This window comes from Ovis aries, chromosome 20, assembly GCF_016772045.2.
Source record: "Ovis aries strain OAR_USU_Benz2616 breed Rambouillet chromosome 20, ARS-UI_Ramb_v3.0, whole genome shotgun sequence".
Lineage (NCBI taxonomy): Eukaryota > Metazoa > Chordata > Mammalia > Artiodactyla > Bovidae > Ovis > Ovis aries.
The window spans coordinates 47,986,406-48,003,203 of record NC_056073.1 but is presented as its reverse complement, the minus strand read 5'-3'; the positions used below and the strand labels follow the sequence as shown (position 1 = coordinate 48,003,203).

General features: G+C 44.9%; 1 protein-coding gene across 1 annotated transcript in view; it reads right to left on the bottom strand.

The window, feature by feature from the left end:
* Positions 1–16,798, bottom strand: part of F13A1 (coagulation factor XIII A chain) — a 140,787-nt gene that overhangs the window by 64,866 nt on the left and 59,123 nt on the right. Inside the window, exons 5-6 of the mRNA XM_004019144.6 lie at positions 14,678–14,796; positions 12,384–12,491 (exon numbers count right to left, since the gene is read on the bottom strand). Of these exons, the coding sequence (XP_004019193.1) occupies positions 12,384–12,491; positions 14,678–14,796 (227 nt within the window). The remainder of the gene's footprint in view (positions 1–12,383; positions 12,492–14,677; positions 14,797–16,798) is intronic.

Here is a 16,798-nt window from a genome sequence, read left to right as displayed (position 1 = left end):
ACAGAGGGGCAGCATGGCTCAGCTTCAGCACCAGGACTTCAGAAGCCTAACTGTCAAGTCAACAAAATCCTGAGACTGAACATTTGCATTTCAAAATCTGGAAAGAAGCAAGCTGAATTAGAATGCAGATTTTTTTTTTTCCCTTGTTCTGGTGGGATTCATGGGAAATAACAGTGGTGTAGAAAGGGGTGGAAAAGGGTCTACAGCCCTAAAAAGGTAGGAGTCTAGGACTATAGTGGGGAAATGACGGAAATCCGGAGTCGTCCCCTCGTGGGAACGAGATCTGCCTCCAGGTGGGTGGAGTGGATTCTGGAATGAGACATTTAACAGGATCCTCAAAGAAAGAGCAGAGACCAATAATGCCCTTTTCTGCTCCAATCTGTCTCAGGGTACAAAAGGGTGGAATGAAATACGCTGGCTTGAAACAGCCATTCAGAGGAGAAATCAAGCTAGTCTTGGACTGGAGAGTCAAGATTTCATCTACAGTTATTAATTACAGCAAATAGAACACTTGGATAAGAGTTTTGCAAGTATGATTTCTTTGAACTTTTATCTTTAAATTTTTCTTGATTGTCTGAATTCTTTTTTAGAGAGCATTATTATCTTCTTAAGCAAAAATTATAATAACTTTTCATTAAAAAAAAAAACTGGAAGCAGATATGCCAATATGCTGTGCTCAGTTCTTGCAATGAGAATACACATAATTGCTATTTTCTTCTTTAAATATGTTTAGAATTTTCTCAAATATTTACCTGAGAGGAAAGAATAGTTAAAATTCCTTTTGTGCCCAGCAGGGTGGGCTGCCTCTCTGAATTCAGGCTTAGGTCCATTGCATAATTTTGCATAATTACTATTTTTTCTGCTTCTTTTTAAATATGTAAAGGTATTTTTCTTATCCTGTGAGCACATTTTATATGGCTTTGATAAGGTGACTTTTCTCTGTTATAAACCTATTATATTCTGTTAAATTATATTATGTTCTCAAAGGGTAGGATTTCTATAATTCTTGCAGAATGTAATTTTATACCTAATTTTGCCTGTAATAGTTTTTCAGAGACCATTGGATATAAATTTTGGACAACTTGAGCTAGTTTCAAAGGCAGAGGGTTAAATTTGGGAGGGAGAAGAGCTCTTCCTTGAAGAAGAACCCATCCAGCATTTGTGAACAAGCTCCCACATACAGTCTGGTGAAGGTCAGTCTTAATTGTAGGAGGAAGTTGCACAGTGGGTGTCAAATTGCCTCCATGACACTCCAGGGTTCCAATCGCTTTGAAAAATGGACAGATGCTTATAAAGCTAAACATATACATGCCCTATGATTTAGACATGCCTGCTTTAACTGCTTGTCTCAGAAATACAAAAATATATGTACACAAAGGGACTTGGACAAGAGTCTTCTTAATAGCTTAATTCACGACAGTCCCAGATTGGAAGCATCCCAAGTGTCCATCCTCAGGTGAGTGGATGACAGATTGGGGTACAGAGCATGGTGAAACACTGCTCAGCAATACCAAGGAGCAAGCTGAAGCCTGTGTAAGAATAGACTGAGTAAAGGACGCCAGCCCAAATAGTGCCTGGGGTATAAACCCGTTATGTGCAGTTTAAGGACAGGCAAATCTAACCTATTCTAAGAAATCAGGATCGTAGTTGTTTCTGGGGGTGTGGGTTGACTATAAGAGAGCACAAGGGGAATTTCTGGGCTGGTGGTAATGTCTGAATTTGGGTTGGGGTGGCGATTATCCGAATCAAAACTCATTGAATTTTACATTTAATATCCATATGTTTCATTGCATGTAAATTTTAGTTCAACAACAACGACATCAACAAACCACAGGAACTAACCCTAACTTCTGCTGTGAAGCACACAACCACGATTCAAATGTGCTGTGCTTTGTATATTTGACACAAGCTCTCACAGGAGCTGGGCTTCCCAGGTGGCTCAGTGGGTAAAGAATCTGCCTCCAGTGCGGGAGATGTGGGCTTGATCCCTGGGTCGGGGAGATCCCCCGGAGGAGGAGATGGCAACCCACTCCAACATGCTTGCCTGGAGAACCCCATGGACAGAGGAGCCTGGCGGCTACAGCCCACAGGGTCACAAAGAGTGAGACACGACTAAAGTCACCGGACACGCACGCACGCGCTGACAGACGTGGGTAATGAGACTCATTTTTCATGAAAATCATTACAACTAGAGATTATTGATCTGTCTTCCTTAGTAACTGAGGATCCCTATTTGGTCCAAACGTATTTTACTAATTGACAATCATGAAAGAAATAACAAAAGGTGGACCGAGAGAGAGAGAGAAGCAGAGATACTGAGATTTTCAGCTTTCCAAGCACTGTCTGCTTCTTTTTCATTGCTAGTCCACTGCTGCGGGGTGCAGGGCTGGTGTGTAGAACAGGCCTCCCAAAGAGTCTGAATGAAAGCCTGGATGGATGGATGGGTGCATGGATGGCTGGGTGGGAAAGGGAAAGAGTAGAGCAGGAAGCAGATGGGAAAGGACGTCAAGAGACAGGAGAGGGGAAGGAGGGAGGGCAGGAGGGGATGCAGAGTGCGTGCCCTGAGAGGGCCTGTCCCAAGCGGGATGCTGGCTTTGCTGCACTTCTGTTCGCCCCTCCTGGGGGTGTCTGTCCCAGGAGACCAGAGCAGCCCCGGCTGCAGAGCTCGGAAGGGCCGCTGAGAAGCGTCCCCATGTTTCAGAAACAGCCGATGTGATTACAAAATAGATGCGGCATTGAGACCTCATTCCAGGAAGCAATTCAGGGAAAGCAGACATTTAGATTGACTGTGATCATCACATTCGAGAGCTGGCTTATAATAAATGTCTGTTTTCCTCCCCAAATATGGGGAGCCCGGGCATAAGAAATGCAACCTTAATAACCGAGAGACCAAGCTGTTTGCCCACAAATGGAAACTTCATTACATTGCTGGCTTTTTTCATAGGAGGGGAAAAAAATGATGTCTGAACAGTTCATTGTCTCATCCACCTCCTCCACCCCAGCCTAAGGGCGAGGGACTGGAAAAGACAGGACTCGTGAAAGGATGACATCTGTATCCAAGGAGCTCATGTGGTGCAGGCAGAGGACAAACACAGGGGCGTGCAGCGGCGTCTGTGGAGGGGTGGGGCCCGGCACCCTGAGATCCTTTCATTTGACCCTGGACATGTCATCTGACTTCCGCTACTCCTGCTCTGCGTCTGCACATCGGTTACTTATGAAATGGATACAATTTCTCAAAACTGGCTATGAAAACAATTTCTGTTAGGTAAATTCAAATTTTCTACTGGCTTCCAATATATTTGTCAATTGTTTCAAGTTCTTCAATAAACAGAAACGTAAATTCCTGGTGAATGCACGCATGCTCAGCTGTGTCCCACTCTTTTCGACTCCATGGACTGTAGCCCTCCAGGCTCCTCTGTCCGTGGGATTTCCCAGACAAGACTACTGAAGTAGGCAGCCATGCCCTCCTCCAGAGGATCTTCCCCACCCAGGGGCCGAACCTTTGTTTCCTACATGACAGACATATTTTTTACCCGCTGAGCAACCCGGGAAACCCTTGAATAAGGTGGCATTATGCTTAGTTTGAAATGTACTGGACATGGTCTTGACTCTCTACGCCGCTGTTCATCACTGGATGCCCTTGGCTATTCCTAGACCACAGGCAGGCCTCCTGCGCTTCTGGGTACCTTGAATCCAACTTTAAGAGTTAAATAAAATCTGACTAGAGTTAGTATTTCACCCTGTTGGGCTACAATCAGGTTTTTCATGAATCCTAGCTGGTAGATTCTCCAAAGCTGCCACCCTTGGGAGCTTCCGGTTGAGCTGTGTCACCATTGGAGAGGTCTCTGAGTGCACCTTTAGCTCAAGCCCCTAGCTCTTCCTGCTCTCCCTGAGTGAGGAATGCCGTTCTTGGCATCCCCGGGCATGAATGGCAGAGAGAGAAAACAACACTTTAAGAAAACAGATAGGGTCAGAGCTCCAGAAACTCTGGATCGGAGAAGAAATCCATGGAGGATCCTACATCTGGCAATGGTCACCAGCCTGGGAATTTTAACTTGGGCATCTGCAGGACCGTGCAGGTGTGTGAGACACTGCCATTCTTCTAAGCACCAAAGGAAGCTGTATCCTGACTTTCACAAAGGTGGTACCGGGTCTAACGGGAGTGGTACCACTCCCATTAGAAGTTTTGATTGGCAGTTGGATAAATCTCTGACATAAGAACGGGGAAACAAGTTGTTTTTAATAATCCTTTTTTTTTTTTTTGATAGATGAAATTTTTCCAAATGTAAGATTCGTATGGGGAAATGTGAAGAAGCTCCTCAGTGGGGAGATGGCTGGGGATAATGACCCTGGGGCACCCAAGTCCTCAGATTTCTCCAGGACAGTTCACCCCAAGAAAAGGATTTTAGCTGCTTATAAACCAAAGGAGCAGTTATATAGTGCTTTAACATTTTAATTTTCTTAAATAAAACTTTTAGGGAGCTGCGCTGAGGCTGGTCTATATATATATGACCAGGGACTAGACTTCATGTATTTACTTGTGATTCGAAAGTTCATTTGAGGTAAGTGCATGGAATTCCCAATCCAAGTGAATTTGTAAATGTAGTCTGAATACTTGAAATAGTTTGCTGCACGAAGAGGTTTGCTGAATGTGAAGCTTTCCATGAGATGGCCGAGCAAACAACTGGGGAAGAATTAAGCAGCGTTTTGCAGTAGCTTTCTGAGGAGCTGCTGAGCGAAATATCGAAGCAGTAATGTCGTGACTGTCTTTTTCACACTTGGAAGGGAAAAAAAAACCAAAACTGTCGTAGTACTGGGACAAGATGAAGAGGAAGAAAGATGGACAGAGTGAAAAGTAGCTTTACTTTCAGCTCATCTGTGAGACCACGTAAGCGCGGGGATCAGCAGCCCTGAAGCCCATTTTGTCTCCGAGGCCTACAGCCATTTATCTTGTGTTGGGCTCTAGGAAACTCCAGGACCTACTCCACTTGCGATCAGCTTGATTTAGTAGCTGGGGTTCAAGATATATATTTTTTTATAACGTTAAAGAGTGTACTGAACATCGATTGGCTAAAAAAAAAGTCCAATCTTGAGTTAGTTCCCAAAAGGCACAGCTAGAATAAGGTATTAATGGGGATTAATGATGGCATTGTGGTTCGATATTAGCAAAAGTCCAGGGTCAAAAATAAATGTGTACACCTCAAGGGAAGCAGGCAAGTCCAGGCTGGCAACAGTGCAAAGACTGGAATTTAAAAATACCTAGCTAGTATATTGACACTTTTTCTTCTCTCTCCTTCCAGATTTTCCTCTTAATGTCACCTTTTAAATAAAAAATTGCAATTGAATCAAGTAAGTCCCCAGAGGAGAAAGTTTCCCTCTGACTACGTTTTCCTGCAGTGCTTTGAGTGATGGCTATTTGGGTATAATTCCCACCACGAAAAAAGGGTTTCTATGAATAATCATGTGGTTTATTGTTGCTATGGGTCTTGGTTAATCATTCTGCCTTTTCACTCTGTGTCCCAGCACTTGTCAGGATACTGCTTTGTCCTTGGAAAACTGTGAGCAAAGCTTCAGGGGTTTGCTTTCTCCTACAACCCTATGCTTATTTCATCAGAGACTTTGCTATACTCTGTTGGCAAGTTCTGCTTACAAGTCTGTCTTTTCTATTAGACTGTTAGCTCTGTGGAGGAAAAAACTATTTTGTTTACAATTGTAACTAGACTTAAGGTGATGCTAGAGGTAAAGAAGCCGCCTGCTAATGCAGATGACATAAGAGACACTGATTTGATCCTTGGGTTTGGGAAGATCCCCTGGAGGAGGAAATGGCAACTCACTCCAGTATTCTTGCCTGGAAAATCCCATGGACAGAGGCGCCTGGTGGGCTACAGTCCACAGAGTCGCAAAGATTTGGACACGACAAAACAACTTAGCATGCATGGAATCTGAATACATGGAATCTGTATGCAGGTCAAGAAGCAACAGTTAGAACTGGACATGGAACAGACTGGTTCCAAGTCTGGAAAAGAGTATGTCAAGGCTATATATTGTCATGTTGCTTATTTAACTTATATGCAGGGTATATTATGCGAAATGCTGGGCTGGATGAAGCACAAGCAATCAAGATTGCCAGGAGAAATATCATAACCTCAGATATGCAGATGACACCACCCTTATGGCAGACAGCAGAGAAGAAAAGAGCCTCTTGGTGAAAGTCAAAGAAGAAAGTGAAAAAGTTGACTTAAAACTCAACATTCAGAAAACTAAGGTCATGGCACCTGGTCCCATCACTTCATGGCAAATAGATGGGGAAACAATGGAAACAGTGACAGACTTTATTTTGGAGGGCTCCAAAATCACTGCAGATGGCGACTGCAGCCATGAAATTAAAAGACACTTGCTCGTTGGAAGAAAAGCTATGACCAACCTAGACAGCATATTAAAAACCAGAGACATTACTTTGCCAACAAAGGTTCATCTAGTCAAGGCTATGTTTTTTCCAGTAGTCATGTATGGATGTGAGAGTTGGACTATAAAGAAAGTTGAACACCGAAGAATTGATGCTTTTGAACTGTGGTGTTGGAGAAGACTCTTGAGAGTCCTTTGGACAACAAGGAGATCCAATCAGTCCATCCTAAAGGAAATCAGTCCTGAGTATTCATTGGAAGGACTGATGCTGAAACTGAAACTCCAATACTTTGGCCACCTGATGCAAAGAACCAACTCATTTGAAAAAACCATGATGCTGAGAAAGATTGAAGAGGGGAGGAGAAGGGAACAACAGAGGATGAGATGGTTGGATGGCATCACTGACTCAATGGACATGAGTTTAAACTCTGGGAGTTGGTAATGGACAGGGAAGCCTGGCGTGCTGCAGTCCATGGGGTCACAAAGAGTTGGACAAGACTGAGTGACTGAACTGAACCAAAATGAACTTAGACTGGAGATTCTCAATAAATATTTGTTGAATGAATGAGTTAATATTGAGTGCTTTCCTACCATCAATGTCTTTACGGCAATTAGTCCTCCCATCACCAAACCACAGCACCACCATCATCCCTGTTATCAGCATCACCACCATCACGGCATCACAACCACCTGTGCCACCATCAAACCACATTTGGTACCTAGTCTTCTTCGGGGAAATCTTTCCCAGGGGCTCAATGCCTCTGGCTATTTGGGGGTCTCTGATTTATGACTATCTTCACTTATCCCCTACTTCAAATTTCACCTGTTCTAGAACCCATTCCCTTGAGCCCTTCTTTTCTAGGAGATAGCTACATAACTTGATGTAGGAATTGTGTTATTGGTGTGAGTGTGTTGGTGCTCGCCCCCTAAGGTCTACTATGACTTGAGAGCAAGGACAATATCTAACGCTGTTTCAGCCACTTACTGGCCATGTGACCTTGAATGACATCATTTCCAAGGGCCTTCACCCTTTTACCTACAAGACCCCCGGAGAGTCTTCCAGATCTTATGTATTGGTTCTGTGTGCATTTTGACACAGATTTTCTATTAATAAGTCTCAACTCAAAGGACCAAACCTGCTAGGACTTCCAAGGGGAATAACTGAGCAGCGTCTGCAGGCGTGGTGGCCACAGCAGGGGCAGTGCCCTCCCTGGAGAACTTCTCTGCCCATAGCTGCTATCAGATCCAGTCACTCATGGGGCAGAAACAGGCAGGCCCCAGGGCCCGCCCAGCAGTTAGGGAGCGGGCTATTTTCCTTCCCCCCAGGGCCCTGCAGTTCTTGTCATGAGGCGCAGCATACCTGTTTTGATAATCTGACCCAAGCTCAGATTCCATGTCAGGTCGTGCGTGGGTGCTAAGTAGCTTCAGTCATTTCCGACTCTTTGCAAAGTTATGGACTGTAGCCCGCCAGGCTCCTCTGTCCGTGGGATTCTCTAGGCAAGAATACTGGAGTGGGTTGCCATTCCCTTCTCCAGGGTCTTCTTCCTGACCCAGGGATCAAACCCAGGTCTCTTGCATTGCAGGCAGACTCTTTGCCATTTGAGCTGTCTTTAGGTTGGCCATGTCAGGTTACTTCTCAGTAATTCAAGGCCAAGGATGGAATGCTTTATTAGTGGGTGTGAGCAAAATAAGTTTTCGGATGGCACAAAACATTCTTCTAAAATTTTCCTGGCACATTTCCTGGCTATTGTCTTGGTGGGGACGGTCACATCAGATACGAGGTGGAAAGCAAACAGCCGTCAAGCAAGGTAATTTAAAGGAGGAAGTGTAATTTGGGGCAAGTTTCTTCTATTTTTCCCTAATCTCTTAAAAACAATTTTCTATCTTGAATCAATCTGCAGTGTAGCTTTGGTAAAATGCCCCACTCAGTAGTTAGAAAAGCTTAAATAAAAGTTCACTTATGTAAGGTTACAGATCCCAGGACCAATCCCCAGACAATGAGATCACAGGAGTTTTAAACTTTCTTTCTCCTGGGTAAACCTAGTAGCCCAAGGCTGTCCAGACTGTCATAAACTTTTCCGATTTTCACATCAAAGTGGAGTAATAGCAACTCAAAATAAGAACTAAATAAGATACGGAATACGGAATGTATAAAAGGGAAAAAAAGAAGAAAAAAGAACACTGTTTTGAAGAAGAAAAGGATGCTCTTGCTGCCACCGGGAATAACAAATGTGATCTGAGGACAGAGACAGAATTCCATTTTAAAGTCGAGGTGAGGCCTGCAGAGGTTGAGGACTGGGCCCCGGCTCACACAGGAAGTGGGAGGAAGGGTCAGAACCGAGAGGCCTGATGTGACCTGGGCCAGGCCCCCCCCCGGAGATGCTGTCTCCACCTTCTCTTCAGCAGAGAAAGGAAATGCACAGGTTTTGAACAAGGTCAGAAGGTAGATCATCCACGCAGGCCAGAAGAAAGGGCCGGGACCACTGCACAGGCAGGGAGACTGAGCCTCGGAGGGGCTCGGGGCTGTGACTCAGACCTCAGGGGCGTTTGGAAGTATCAAAAGACCTTCTTGGTTGTCACAACTGGTGAGGAAGGTGCTCCTGACATCTCTGGGGCAGAAGCCAGGGATGCTCCTAAACATCCTCTGGTGTGTAGGACAGCCTCCATGACAAGGAACCACCAAAGGGGATTTCCTTGGTGGTCCAGTGGCTAAGACTCCCAGCTCCCAGTGCAGGGGGCCTGGGTTCGATCCCTGTTCAGGGAACTAGATCCTATATGTCACAGCTAAAAGACCCAAAGCGTCATGACAAAGATCCAAGATCCTGCATGCCTCAGCTAAGACTCAGCACAGACCAATAAATATTTCTAAAAAGAACCATCCAGGGCAATAAATACTAGGCAATACAGATTTTTATCTGGGCACTGTAAAGCCGGACTGACACTGTCATTATCGTCATCATCATTAGAAGACTGAAGTTATTTATTATCTGTGCTTAGATCGCACTGAGAACCCATCTTCTTTCCGCAGATTCCTGGCTTGTCTTCAGTGCCAGCCTTGGCCGTGACCTCAGGGAGCAAATCTGTCTTTGGAGCCCCGGTCATCTGCTCCTGCCTCTATCTTCCTCAGGGGCCCAGCCAGCACCGGGCTGCTCCTCCACTCCTTCGTCCACTCCTTCGTGGCAATAGCTGATCCCAGGAAATTTCTGCCTGCCATCCCTTTCATCTTGGCATGAACCGTGGCCAGTGTGTTATCCCTCCCAGAGAGTTTGCATATCATGATACATCTGGTTCCAAAACGTGTTTCCTATAAAAAGAATTTCCTGCCTCTGACCAGGCTGGGGAGAGGGCTGAGAAGTTTGAAAGCGACCGCACACAGCTCCCTCTGTTCTTCCAGTGGACGGGACCAACTCCCTAGAAAACATCTGCTCAGAAACAGGCCCATCTGCTCGGACCCAGGGTTCTGGCTAAACTGAAGCAACTTCACAACACTTTCTTTCTGGGCTCCCTAAATACGTCTTCTCATATTTTAAGGCAAATCTTTACTGAGAAATTTGAGGGGGTTTTGTTTTATTTATTTATTTTTCTTTTGGTCTTTGCCTAACTTCCCTCAGCGATTTCATGATAGATTTCCAGGACTTGTGAACAGGAGAGGAGCTCCCAGAGTGACCAGAAAAAAAATTGATTTCTTGGGAAAGTTTCATGTTTTTTGTTGATTTTTAGAGGCTCAGTGCTTTCATTTCTAAAATCACTATAACTGAATGGATTTTGGAGCTCTTCTAAGGATTAAAGGAGATAGGAGATGTAAAATGGTTTTGAAAACTATCAAACATCCATTTTGTGGATGTAAACAACAGTGGTGGTGAAAAAAAAGATACTGCCTAGAGTGGGGGGGGGGGTGTTCTCCCCTAACACCCAAGGCCTCCCCCTCCAGAAAGAAAACCAAACCAAATCCCCAAATAGATCCTGCCCAGTTCTATATCTTGTAAGTGGGTTATCTATCTTCAAAATCAGAACTTCATAGGCCTTTTATGACTAGTAAAATTGCAAGGCAATTTGCATTAGGATAGATGTGCTTCATTCAAGCCTCAGCTTTCACTTGGCCAGGTGGCACCATAGGAAGTATTGGGTTCGTTGCTTCCTGTTCACCTCCCGATTGCTTTGCTTGTGATCTCTACACTCGTAAAAATACACATGATATGCGAGTAAGCTCGGGCTGGTGAGCATCGTTTCAGAGTGCTGAAGGAATTCACTTATATCCAACCACTGCCAGTAACTGCTTCCTTTCTCACTGCAAAACTGTCATGGTAACTTCAGAGAAGAAAAAGGGGCTCTTATCTGTGAATCAGGAAAAACAGTGACCGAAGGTCTCATGTATGTTGTTGATAAATAGTTATTAAAAAGAAATTCCTGAATTCTTTAGAATTCATTGTCTTTTCACTTGCATATTTCATGTCACAGACATAAACTAACAACAACGAAAATAACTGCCTTCAGATGATCGTTTTTACCTTTCCTTCTTCTTTAAATTCCACTTTTAAATTTACACGTAGCCTAGTTGTTAATGTAACAATCTTTGTTCTTAAGTGCTCACCAGAAATTGCATTTCCTATTATTTTCAATCTAATATTTTAATAAAATTGATATTTGATTTTATTTCACTCAAATCAGACTCAAAGATAGCAGTCTTTCAGAGAGATATTTCAAAAAATAAAACTTGAGGAAATTGGGAGACTGCCCTGGTGGTTCAGTGGTTAAGATTTTGCCTTCCAGGGCAGGGGGTGTGTGTTTAGTCCTTGGGGAGCTGAGATCTCATGGCCACAAAATGAAAACATAAATCAGAAGCAATATAGTAATAAATTCAATGAAGACTTTTTAAATGGTCCACATTAAAAAAGGTCTTTAAAGAGGAACTTAAGAAAATTGGTAGCAAAAGGAGTATTTTTTGCTTAGTCTTTGATTGAATGAAGTATCAGTAGCACCTAGCTTAGTGTTTTTTTCAGGAATATTCTGCTTATATTTGGGTTTCCCAGGTGGCTCAGTGGGTGCAAGAAACATAGGAGATGCAAGTTTGATCCTGGGTTGGGAAGATCCCTTGGAGGAGGGCATGGCAACCCACTGCAATATTCCTGCCTGGAGGATCCCATGGACAGAGGAGCTACAGTCCGTAGTGTCCCAGAGTCGGAAGGACTGAAGCCACTGAGCCCACGGGCACACACAGCTTGTGACAGTAGTGTCTCCTCCCTCAGGAAGCGGTTCCAGGGCAGGGTCTGTGCGTTCTCAAAGACGCCTCAGGATCTCCTGCCGAGACCAGCAGGGAAGGTAGAAAATGCCTAGGTCTGGAGTCAGCCGACCTGGGATCCAGCTGAGGACTGAGGCTTCGTCACTGACAAACTGTGAGCACGCTGCTGACAGTTCTAACTTGCAAAATGGCTTGAGAAATGCCAGCCCTGCCCCGCCTTCTCTCATGTGTTTACTCTGAAGAATCAACACCCATTTCATAAACCGTCAATATACAGTCCTATGGTGAGGTATCGCTGGAACAGAATAGTTAGTCATTTATTTCTTCACTCTTACTGTGGATGTGAATGAGATAAATTATGCTTTACAGTGTGTGGTGGTTTTTTTTTTTTTTTTTTTTTGCTGCTCCTTGGTGTTCGATCAATTGATTGATTGATCAATTGATTACAGTTACTGACATTTCGTCATGGTCCCTCTCACTCCCCAGGCAAAGATGCTTAAGAATAAGCGATCTGTACTATCATATCACCTATTAGCATGTGTCTGAAGCCAAAGCCACATACAGTACTGAGACAAGAATTTAGTTTCATGGCACATGACAAGCTCGGGGAATTACAGACTCTTCCAAGGAAAAGTGTATCGCGTGTAAGTCACCATTTCAACGGCTCTTCCTGAACTGACACCCATATGGAGGCAAATGACATATCTAAATGATTCCAGCCACCAGCAGTTGCTCTTACCATGGCAGACCCAACACGGCTGACTTTGATGGGATTGCCTCTGCCGGAAAGGTCCATATTCGCTCTGTCCATCACGTACAGGCAAGTGTCAAGGATGCCCTCCTCAAACTATTTAGGGGAAAAAAATGAGAAACTACTTAATGTCCAATCTGCAAATAAGACCTTCATTCTCTGCCAAAAAAATAAAATGAGACCACAGCCTAATGTTTAGAAATGTGTATTTCCTGTACGGAAATCACTCATGATCTTTAGCGTGAAATATTTAAGGTAGAAGGAAGCAGGCAGCTTCTTTTATCTTTCAGTAAAATGGATAAGAACTTAAAAGCTAGCTAGAAATATAAATGGAACTACTAGCAAGCTGCTGTGCTCAAGGATCATGAACGGGGACTTCCCTGGCAGTCCAGTGGGTAAGACTCCTTGCTTCCAGGGTAAAGGGCGCAAGTTCAACCCCTGTGAGGAACTGAGATCTCACATGCCAGGCCATGGGGCCAAAAAAAAAAGGGAAAAAGAATCAAGAACTGGCTTGATGTCCTTTAGAAAATTGTAGGGTTAATTGTAGGGTTAATTCAGAGGATCTCTCCTGAGTACTGGCTCCTGGGATATCAGGCAGTGGGATAAACCATTTACCAAAATCAGGCCAGAGTCTCAAGACCTCAAAAGTAACATGAGTGCTTGTGTGTCTCAGAAATACACGGCTCTCAGGTCCAGCTCGGGGAGGCACTTCAGGTCTGCAGCGCGTGCACCGGCAAGAGCCGGAGACCTCACACAGCGAGCCTCTACCTACAGTTCACTCTCTCCTGAGACGAGGGGGACTCCAGGGTCAAAGAGAGGTCAGGAAGGTTTAGAGAAAGATTATACGGTCAAGTCTGGTAGTCCGTTCAATTTCCCTAGAAAGAACTCCTAACTACACAGAACACCAGAATTTTCCAAAAAAGGAGCAAAGACAAAAATAGTTTTTAAAAACGGTAAAATTGGAGGATGATACCCATACTGCACCTCATTGTACAGGAAAGTTCCCTGAATACAGAAACCTTGTATGTTATCCACCCAAGTGGTCAGGACAGACACCGCTGTCTTGATGGCTGATTACCATGTAATTCTCGATTAAAATCCAATTAGAAGACCAATTCTGGGTGTATCCTAAACTGACGTGGTGGCTGCAGGAATGGGTTATCGCACTAGCTCTCCAGGTACGTGAAGAACTCATGACTCTGGTTCCTGTGAGGCAGCATCTTTCAGCTGTGTCTGTGGGGCGTGACAGCGGCCAACAGGAATGGTAAAGACATCGTCAGAGAACTAGTTACCCTGCCTCGTTGCAAACTACTGGCTTTGGGCTGAAATACCCAAATTAATGGACTCTGAATGAGAGCAGAGGAAAGTGGCAAGTGTGCTCCAGGGCATCTATCCGTGCTGGCTAAGGGCCCCCATCATGCTGGGCACCCTTTCCCAGGCCTCCTTGCTACCCACCTGTATCAGTTTTTTTTTTTTTTCCTTGTTAGCCCTCGCTCTCTGTTGTCACACTGGGGGTGTAAATAGAATCACATCTAAACGTTAGGAATTAGGGACCCAAGGCAAGGACATCAGACAATAAGCGATGGTCACGGGTTGTATGTCACTCAGGAAGCAGAGGGCTTGGAACTGGGGAGACAGGCAAGGATCCCCAAACAGGGGAAGAACATTGATCCTTAGCCCAGTGGGATATCAGAAATGCAGGTGGGCAAAGCTGAACAGTGGGTGTGTGATTCTCAAAGTTAGTTAGAACCAACTAAGATGGAGAGCCTGCTCAGGTGGCACTGGTGGCATAGAACCAGTCTGCCAAAGCAGAAGACATAGGCAACACGGGTTTGATCCCTGAATCGGGAGAATCCCCTGCTGCAGCAAATGGCAGCTCAGTATCCTCGCCTGGAGGAACCTGGTGGGCTACAGTCCATGGGGTCACAGAGAAGGACGTGACTGAGCACAGCACAACGGCGGGAAAGCAGGCTGGATACCAGACTCTGAGCTCCTGGGATTTCACTGTTCTGAAGCGCCACAGCATTTCTCACTGGAATGCCATGCCAACCACACAGGCTCCAATCTCTGTAACACTGTGATAACCAGAAATATGTGATTTCAGCTGATGAATTATGCAGGTGCCCTTCTAAGTCTGCACCCAGGCTGTCTTAGAGCCTCAGATCCTGAAAAGCAGGAAATTGTGCTTGTCCAATATTGACACATACCACCCTGCAGTGATACATGGGACTGAAAATATGAGTAAAGATGTCCTTGACAATGACAAATGTTAAGTGGCTCACCTGACCATAGCTCCAGCTCCTGCTCTTGATGTCATTGAAGTCTCCATAAAAAATAACCCCGATGTCATTCAGGACGTACTCTTCCCTTTCTTTTTCATTATCCAGGTACACAGCATCCTCTGCATTGGAATTTAAACATAATGACTATTAACCAAGCCAGAAAGTTTTTATACACTTGAAAGTTTATTCTGATCATAAATTGCAATTACTCAACCAAATGGGAAACAGTCTTGTTTCACTAAAAGTAGCTCATTTCACAATATGTAATTTTAACAACGGCGAACGAAAGTGGCCAAGATCAGTCTGGAAACGATGACATTTGTTGTCAAAATGCTGACAAGTTTTGGCTCTCTAAGTTCCAAGTAGCACAATTAAATTGATAAGTCTCATGAAACATTTTAGGATTCTGGTGCATCAGTGGTTTTAGAATCAGAATTCTATAAGGCAGATAAAAACCTGTAACACAGATCAAAAAACTAATTTCCAAAGTATTAACGTTAAGAGAATCAGAGATGATTTTATAACACATCTGGGGCATATTAGCAGGCTGGAGCGTCATGGGTCATGCCTGGTTTGTGGCCCGCCCAGGAGAGATGGGAGGCTGGGTGTTGTCTCCTTTCAAGGAGCAGTCTTGGTGCACGCATTGGTAAGAGTTTGTCCAATTGGCCTCTCTGACCATCTTCCTCCATCGCAAGGACTTTTCTCATCTTTTTTAAAAACAGTTGGTTTGCTGAGTTTTGGCTGTGCGGGGTCTCGGTTGTTGTGAGGGCTTCCTCTAGTTGTAGAGAGCGGGCGCTCCTCTCTAGATGTGATCAGAGGGCTTCTCTTGTCATGCCTCCCGGGCTCGAGGGCACAGGCTCAATAGCTGTGGCTCCTGGCCTTAGTGGATTCCTCCCGGATCAAGGATCGAACCCACGTCTCCTGCGCTGGCAGGTGGGTTCTTTACCACTGAGCCGCCAGGAAGCCCATAAGGACTCTTCTTGCCTGTGGCCCTAATCTCAGGAAAGCCTTGCTCCCCATCTGCCTACTGAGGAATCAGCCTGGTGCTTATTCCCAGGCCAGGCATGAAAGCAGCAAAAGCATCTTTAACACACACAGGCCCGCACAGCTCTAAGTCCTACTCTGGTCAGTGTGCAGCCTAGGCGATGCTCAGCTTCCGGTCTGAGCAGGGAGGTGGCTCATCACATTTCTCCGGCCCAGGTCATCCTTGCCATCCTGCTACTTTATCGGGGATCTTTCCTTCCCATTTCCTGGTAAGGCTTTTAACCATCCCTCTGGAGTAGTTGTTGCTCAGTTGCTCAGTCGTGTCTGACTCTCTCTCAGCCAATGGACCACAGCATGCCAGGCTTCCCTGTTCTCACTATCTCCCGGAGTTGCTCAAACTCATGTCCATTGAGTTGGTGATGTCATCCAATCACCTCATCCCTCTGTTGACCCCTTCACTTCCTGCCCTCAATCTTTCCCAGCATCAGGGTCTTTTCCAATGAGTCAGCTCTTTGCATCGATGCCAAAGTATTGGAGCTTCAGCTTCAGTGCCAGTTCTTCCAGTGAATATTCAAGGTTGCACATTAAAATCATTCGGGTAGATTTAAAAACTGTACTAACCCTAACCCTGAGTTGAACTCTAGATCAATTGGATCAGAATCTCTGGGAGCGGCAGTGAGATCCACGCATCAGATTTTTAAAAAGTGAATTAATTAACTAATGAGTTAATTTTAAGCTCTCCAGTGAGTCTGATGCGCAGCCACAGTTGAGAACAAATGTCCCAGCCCCCTGATGTTCACAGAATGGTGGAAAGACCAGCAGCGTCAGCACCACCTGGAACCTTGTGAGGAATGCAGTTTCAGGCCCCAGCTCAGATCCAGTCGGAATCTGCATAGTAACGAGGTCCCCAGGGATCTGTGTATATATTAAACTTTGCCCAGCACTGCTCCATCCAACCAGCCTGGACCCATTCTGGGCCGTGTTATAGCTTTGATCAAATCTTCTGGAGATTTCATGGTCTGGTCTGTACTCCAGCACTGTCTTGTGACTTCCTTTCTGTTCTTTGCCTCTCGGTTACCTTTCGCCCAGTTTCATGCAGCTGTTAATACACGCATGCACTGACACACGCATACACAC